General features: G+C 38.0%; 1 protein-coding gene across 1 annotated transcript; it reads left to right on the top strand.

The window, feature by feature from the left end:
- The first annotated feature begins 874 nt into the window (after positions 1 to 874).
- On the top strand, positions 875 to 4,778 carry LOC111474223 (basic form of pathogenesis-related protein 1-like). Its single transcript, XM_023119414.1, has 2 exons — positions 875 to 943; positions 4,263 to 4,778. Exons 1-2 carry the CDS (start codon positions 875 to 877, stop codon positions 4,776 to 4,778), a joined length of 585 nt encoding a protein of 194 aa, XP_022975182.1.
- The last annotated feature ends 3,560 nt before the right edge of the window (positions 4,779 to 8,338 follow it).

Here is an 8,338-nt window from a genome sequence, read left to right as displayed (position 1 = left end):
TGTCTATTCGTAGGATACCCCAAAGAGACGAAAGGTGGTTTGTTTTATGACCTTCAAGAAAATAGAGTGTTTGTATCAACAAACGCTACATTCTTAGAGGAAGACCACGTAAGAAATCATCAACCTTGCAGCAAACTAATATTAAGTGAGATTTCTAAAGAAGCTACTGATAATACAACAACAGTTGTTGATCAAGCTGGTCCTTCAACAAGAGTTGTTGATGGAGATGACACTTCTGGTCAATCCCATCCTTCTCAAGAGTTGACAATGCCTCGACGTAGTGGGAGGGTTATAACTCAACCTGATCGTTACTTGGGTTTCGCAGAAACTCAAGTCATCATACCTGATGATGGCGTTGAGGATGCATTGACCTATAAACAGGCAATGAATGATGAAGATAGAGATCAGTGGATCAAAGCCATGAATCTTGAAATGGAGTCAATGTACTTCAATTCAGTCTGGGAACTTGTAGATCAACCAGATGGGGTAAAACCTATTAGTTGCAAATGGATCTATAAGAGGAAACGAGACCAAACCGGTAAGGTACAAACCTTTAAAGCTCGTCTTGTAGAAAAGGGTTATACCCAAAGAGAGGGGGTGGACTATGAAGAAACCTTCTCTCCTGTTGCTATGCTTAAATTGATTAGAATACTCTTGTCTATTGCCACATTTTATGATTATGAAATTTGGCAAATGGATGATAAGACAGTCTTTCTAAACGGAAATCTTGAAGAGAGTATCTATATGGCTCTACCAAATGGGTTCATTGAACAGGATCACAAACATAGGGTTTGCAAGCTTAAAAGATCCATTTATGGGTTGAAGCAAGCATCTCGATCCTGGAATATAAAGTTTGATACCGCGATCAAATCTTATGGCTTTAAACAGAATGTTGACGAACCTTGTGTTTATAAAAGGATTGTCAACTAGCTTTCCTAGTGTTGTACGTTGACGATATTCTACTCATTGGGAATGATGTGGGATTTCTGACTGACATTAAGCATTGGCTAGCGACACAATTCCAAATGAAAGATTTGGGAGAGGCTCAGTTTGTTCTTGGAATCCAAATTGTTCGGAATCGTAAGAACAAAACACTAGCATTGTCTCAGGCATCGTATATCGACAAAATGTTGATTCGATATAAGATGTAGAACTCCAAGAAAGGATTATTACCTTTCAGGCATGGAGTTCATTTGTTGAAGGAACAAAGTCCTAAGACACCTTAAGAAATTGAGGATATGAGACACATTCCCTATGCATCAGCAGTCGGTAGTTTGATGTATGCCATGCTATGTACCCAACCTGACATATGCTATGCTGTGGGAATTGTCAGCAGATATCAGTCCAATCCAGGACGTGCTCATTGGACTGCCGTTAAGAATATAATCAAGTATCTTAGGAGAACGAGGGACTATATGCTAATGTACGGTGCTAAGGATCTGATCCTTACACGGTACACTAACTCAGATTTTTAGACTGATGTAGATTCGAGGAAATCGACATCAGGATCTGTCTTCACTTTGAACGAAGGAGCAATAATATGGCGAAGCATAAAGCAAGGTTGCATTTCTGATTCCACCATGGAGGCTGAGTATGTTGCTGCTTGTTAAGCAGCGAAAGAATCTGTATGGCTTAGAAAGTTCTTAACTGATTTGGAAGTCGTTCCAAATATGCATCTTCCCGTCACTCTTTATTGTGATAACAGTGGAGCAGTTGCAAATTCGAAAGAACCAAGAAGCCATAAGCGAGGAAAACATATTGAGCGCAAATATCATCTCATAAGGGAGATTGTGCAACGAGGAGATGTGATCGTCACACAGATAGTTTCGGAGCACAACATTGCTGATCCATTTACAAAGCCTCTCACGGCTAAAGTGTTTGAAGGGCACCTAGTGAGTCTAGGACTACGAGTTATGTAATCTAGGGCAAGTGGGAGAAAAGGCATGAGTATGTGATGCCCTAGTTTATTGTATTTATGTCTCTCTCTACTCAACGTTATAAAACCCCACTGGAGTTTTAGTCCAAGTGGGTGTTTGTTGGGTTTTATGTCCTAAAACTCATAGTTTGTAAACAAAGACATATTCTATTTTCAATAAAGTTATTACTGATGTTTATTCAGTAAAGATTGTTATTGAATAAAGTGAACTTTACGATCATTAATCTAAATCCAATAAACTAAGAACACTTTGACTATAGTATGATTACTTGAACTATATGTAGAGTCTCTCTTCATATATGCTAAATCCCTCCCAAGTTTAGTCACTCACCGGATTCAACAATTCTGTTCTAAGGACGGAGGATAGTGGAGAAGACACTAGTGGTGGATCGAAACCGGTTCGTGAGGAAAAAAGAATTTGAACTACAAAAGGTTAGTATTCAAATTCATTAAGTTTTAATACTTATGAACATGCTAGTTATTTACTATAATTGATGTTCTAAAAGTGCCAAAGATCCAAATTGCTTCCGCATGTGTTATATTAGCACCATCAGTGGGCACTACACTCAGATAGTGTGAAGGAGCTCGTTGCAGCTTGGATGTGCTAGAGTGCCCTGCAAGGCTAATTCTCAGTTTGTTGTTTGCAATTATGATCCTCCTAGTAACTAGATTGGGGAAAAGCCTTATGGTTCTTCTTTGTATATTGGGGAATCTCCACAATAATATGATATTGTATACTTTTCTCCCCTAAATGGAGAATGAATGCAATCATGAATTTCTACAATTTTATGATATTGTCTACTTTTCTACCCAAAATTGCAAAAATAAATGGAGAAAATTAACGAGTTTTAGAAATCATATCTTCACAATGGTATGATATTGTCCTCTTTTCTATCCAAAATTGCATAAATAAATGGAGAATTACCGAGATTTAGAAATCACTCGTCTCCACAATGGTATGATCTTTGTTGGATGAATGTCCCACCTCAGCTAATTTAGGGAATGATCGTGGGTTCATAATCAGAAAATACTATCTCCATCGGGGTGAGGCCTTTTGGGAAGCGCAAAGCAAAGCGATGAGAGCTTATGTTCAAAGTGGACAATATCATACCATTGTGGAGAGTCGTGTTCGTCTAACATGGTATCAGAGCCACGCCCTAAACTTAACCATGTCAATAGAATTCTCAAATGTCGAACAAAGAACTCCAAAAGAAAAAAGAAAAAGAAAAGAAGTCGAGGGGAAGTGTTGGATGAAAGTCCAACTCGGCGAATTTAGGGAACGATCATGGGTCCATTGAGGTGAACTCAAAGTGGACAATATCTTCCTAATGGTATGATATTAAGTGCTTTCTTACCAATACTGCAAAAATAAATGGAGAATTACCAAGTTTTAGGAACCATCCATCTCTACACTGATATGATACTGTCTAGTTTGAGATTAAGTACTTTCTGCTTGTTGTCCTGTGAGATTATTCCTTGCTTATAGATTCATGATCATTCTCTTAACAATTTTACACACGGAGAATAGCTCCCAGAATAGCTGTCAAATGTTGTTTGAAGTCAACGGGAATAAATGCCCGCGGCGGAGATGCGAAAAACCAGTCACGATGTTTCGGCATCGAAATCGGGAGACCCACGACGGCAATTAGCTCTGCTGCACATAAGTCAATAGTAATTAAAATATACTATTACTCGAGAGGTAGAAGGTTTTATTTCATCCATGACTATATGTTTTAAGTTACGGTTACTTTTAGAAAAAGGAAAAAGAAATACAAAAATTCACAACTCAATTAGTAGTAAATATTTTTAATCTAAAATTCTTTTTATATAATAAACCCAATCTAAATAGGTTATAAAAATTTTAGGTTAAATTAGTTCATTTCGTTTACTCAAAATTTTAATAAAATATTAACATTATTTATTTATTTTTGAACATTTAATTAACCAATTCAATTTTAATACATATTTTAAAAAATTGGAGGAGAATAAATAAATAAAATTATGAAACTAAATAAAACAATAAATATATACCTACAAGTAAAAATGTATCTTTTAAGATTAACCATAATCCGGTGGATTAAGTTTCATTAATCCTAAAAAAAAAATCATAAACTAGCTAAATCTAGAAAATTTTCATTTATTTGAAGCTAATCCAAACAAAAATCTAGCTCGTAATTAAACATGGAAGCGAGAATGAATTTATTCTCTTTGAATTCCCAAGCATGACATAATTAGTTCATAATTCATGGTTTTACCCATCACATTCCATATTAAGTTTTCCATCTCTATATAAATCATTCCCTCATTCTCAATCTTCATCTCATCTCTCATCGGAATTATGTGGACTCAAACCCTTCGGATCATGGCCGCTTTCATGGTCACTTTCATTTTCCTCCTCGCCCTAACCAAAGCTCAAAACGCCCCCGGTGACTACCTCGCGCTTCACAACCGAGCTCGAGCCGAGGTCGGCGTCGGGCCCATGCAATGGAGCAACACCGTGGCCGCGTACGCTCAAGCCTATGCGGAAAAAAGAAAGGGTGACTGCGCCATGATTCACTCAACCGGGCCGTACGGGGAAAACATAGCCGCGGGCTACTACCCTGAGTTCACCGGGGCGGATGCAGTGAAGCTGTGGGCGAACGAGAAGCCGCTGTATGATCATGCATCGAATAAATGCGTGGGTGGTGAATGTGGGCACTACACTCAGATGGTGTGGCGGAGCTCGGTGCGGCTTGGATGTGCTAGAGTGCCTTGCAAGGCTAATTCTCAGTTTGTTGTTTGCAATTATGATCCTCCAGGCAACTATATTGGGGAAAAGCCTTATGATTCTTGGGTGGTATGAAGAGATTTGGTTTTAAAATTTTTATGAATATTAATAAAGTTTGTGAGAGAATCATGAATTTATTTATTGAAATAAAACTACGATATTGTCTACAATAGTATTATATTGTCTAGAGCATAAACTCTTGTTGCTGTGTTTTGACTTCCTTACTTATAAACTCATGATCATAGAGTCTCCCCTCTCATTAAGTACACCACATAGAGCCACATTTGACGCCTATAGATTACCTATGATCATAGAGACTCCCCTCGAACAAAATACACCATAGAGCCTCCCTCGAACAAAATACACCATTGTGCCTCCCCTTAAGTCGATGGATTTCTAAAAGAAACTCCCTTTAATCGAGACTCGACTTCTTTCTTCGGAGACCTTGAACAAAATACGAAATTTTTTCGACACTTTTAACTACGATTTTTAGGCTTACAACTTTTTCGTTCGACATACCTAAGTTAAGTTCATAGTTTGATACCATGTAACTAATCACGAATCTCTATAATGTTATATGATATTTGTCAACTTTGAACATAATATCATGGGTTTGCTTCGAGCTCCCACAAGAAGTCATGTTAATGAAAATGTATTCTTTAGTTATAAATCTATGATCATTTCCGAACAGTCTTCAACACTGAGAGCATCAGCCACCAGCCAATTGTTGTTCCAAGTCACTCGGAAGAAATGCCCTCGACGGAGATGCGGAAAACCAGTTTAAGGTGTTTTCAGCCTCCAAATCGAGAGAACCACGACGACGGCGATTAACTCCGTTGCAGTATGATACCCACACAGGAGACGAAGACTCACTGCCACAACCTACCGCCGTTTACCAGCTCTGAATATGGAGACCAACGGGGCCGGAGTGACTAAAGGACACCCGACGCTCAAAAGGCGACCATTTTTTTTCTTACTTTACTTATTGGCACTCCATTCGTCTTTTTCTCGGCTTCGTGGGAAAAAAAACAATAATAATAAATAATCAAAATGGTAAAATCAAAGAAATGCCTGTTTTTGTTGAATTACTTAAATTTCGTTTTATCGAAATACTGAAATACTGAAATTTGATAGGTACTGTGATCATTGGGCAATGCTCATGGAAAACTTCTTTAGTACATGGTTTGGTGGAGAATGTGATTCCTGCACCAATATGACACATTGTTTTAACAGATACCAAGAAGAAGCACATTGATGATCATAAATTGAAAGCTTTCAAAGCAAAGAATTATCTATTTCAAGCATTAGAACGTTCGATCTTGGAGACAACCCTCAACAAGGATACAGAAACTCAATTCATCATACCTGATTATGGCGTTGAGGATCCATTGACCTATAAACAGGCAATGAATGATGAAGATAGAGATCTGTGGATCAAAGCCATGAATCTTGAAATGGAGTCAATGTACTTCAATTCAGTCTGGGAACTTGTAGATCAACCAGATGGGGTAAAACCTATTGGTTGCAAATGGATCTATAAGAGGAAACGAGACCAAACCGGTAAGGTACAAACCTTTAAAGCTCGTCTTGTAGAAAAGAGTTATACCCAAAGAGAGGGGGTGGACTATGAAGAAACCTTCTCTCCTGTTGCTATGCTTAAATCGATTAGAATACTCTTGTCTATTGCCACATTTTATGATTATTAAATTTGGCAAATGGATGTCAAGATAGCCTTTCTAAAGGGCAATCTTGAAGAGAGTATCTATATTGCTCAACCAGATGGGTTCATTAAACAAGATCACAAGCATAGGGTTTGCAAGCTTAAAAGATCCATTTATGGGTTGAAGCAAGCATCTCGATCCTGGAATATAAAGTTTGATACCGCGATCAAATCTTATGGCTCGAAACAGAATGTTGACGAACCTTGTGTTTATAAAGGATAGTCAATTCTATAGTAGCTTTCTTAGTGTTATACGTTGACGATATTCTACTCATTGGGAATGATGTGGGATTTCTGACTGACATTAAGCATTGGCTAGCGACAGAATTCCAAATGAAAGATTTGGGAGAGGCTCAGTTTGTTCTTGGAATCCAAATTGTTCGGAATCGTAAGAACAAAACATTAGCATTGTCTCAGGCATCGTATATCGACAAAATGTTGATTCGATATAAGATGTAGAACTCCAAGAAAGGATTATTACCTTTCAGGCATGAAGTTCATTTGTTGAAGGAACAAAGTCCTAAGACACCTTAAGAAATTGAGGATATGAGACACATTCCCTATGCATCAGCAGTCGGTAGTTTGATGTATGCCATGCTATGTACCCAACCTGACATATGCTATGCTGTGGGAATTGTCAGCAGATATCAGTCCAATCCAGAACGTGCTCATTGGACTGCCGTTAAGAATATAATCAAGTATCTTAGGAGAACGAGGGACTATATGCTAATGTACGGTGCTAAGGATCTGATCCTTACTCGGTACACTATGCTAATGTACGGTGCTAAGGATCTGATCCTTACACGGTACACTAACTCAGATTTTTAGAATGATGTAGATTCGAGGAAATCGACATCAGGATCTGTCTTCACTTTGAACGAAGGAGCAATAATATGGCGAAGCATAAAGCAAGGTTGCATTTCTGATTCCACCATGGAGGTTGAGTATGTTGCTGCTTGTTAAGCAGCGAAAGAATCTGTATGGCTTAGAAAGTTCTTAACTGATTTGGAAGTCGTTCCAAATATGCATCTTCCCGTCACTCTTTATTGTGATAACAGTGGAGCAGTTGCAAATTCGAAAGAACCAAGAAGCCATAAGCGAGGAAAACATATTGAGCGCAAATATCATCTCATAAGGGAGATTGTGCAACGAGGAGATGTGATCGTCACACAGATAGTTTCGGAGCACAACATTGATGATCCATTTACAAAGCCTCTCACGGCTAAAGTGTTTGAAGGGCACCTAGTGAGTCTAGGACTACGAGTTATGTAATCTAGGGCAAGTGGGAGAAAAGGCATGAGTATGTGATGCCCTAGTTTATTGTATTTATGTCTCTCTCTACTCAACGTTATAAAACCCCACTGGAGTTTTAGTCCAAGTGGGTGTTTGTTGAGTTTTATGTCCTAAAACTCATAGTTTGTAAACAAAGACATATTCTATTTTCAATAAAGTTATTACTGATGTTTATTCAGTAAAGATTGTTATTGAATAAAGTGAACTTTACGATCATTAATCTAAATCCAATAAACTAAGAACACTTGGACTATAGTATGATTACTTGAACTATATGTAGAGTCTCTCTTCATATATGCTAAATCCCTCCCAAGTTTAGTCACTCACCAGATTCAAAAATTATGTTCTAAGGACGAAGGATAGTGGAGAAGACACTAGTGGTGGATCGAAACCGGTTCGTGAGGAAAAAAGAATTTGAACTACAAAAGGTTAGTATTCAAATTCATTAAGTTTTAATACTTATGAACATGCTAGTTATTTACTATACTTGATGTTCTAAAAGTGCCAAAGATCCAAATTGCTTCCGCATGTGTAATATTAGCACCATAAGTGGGCACTACACTCAGATAGTGTGAAGGAGCTCGTTGCAGCTTGGATGTGCTAGAGTGCCCTGCAAGGCTAA

This window comes from Cucurbita maxima, unplaced genomic scaffold, assembly GCF_002738345.1.
Source record: "Cucurbita maxima cultivar Rimu unplaced genomic scaffold, Cmax_1.0 Cma_Scf00279, whole genome shotgun sequence".
NCBI classification, from domain to species: Eukaryota; Viridiplantae; Streptophyta; class Magnoliopsida; order Cucurbitales; family Cucurbitaceae; genus Cucurbita; species Cucurbita maxima.
This window is presented reverse-complemented; position numbering and strand designations above follow the sequence as displayed.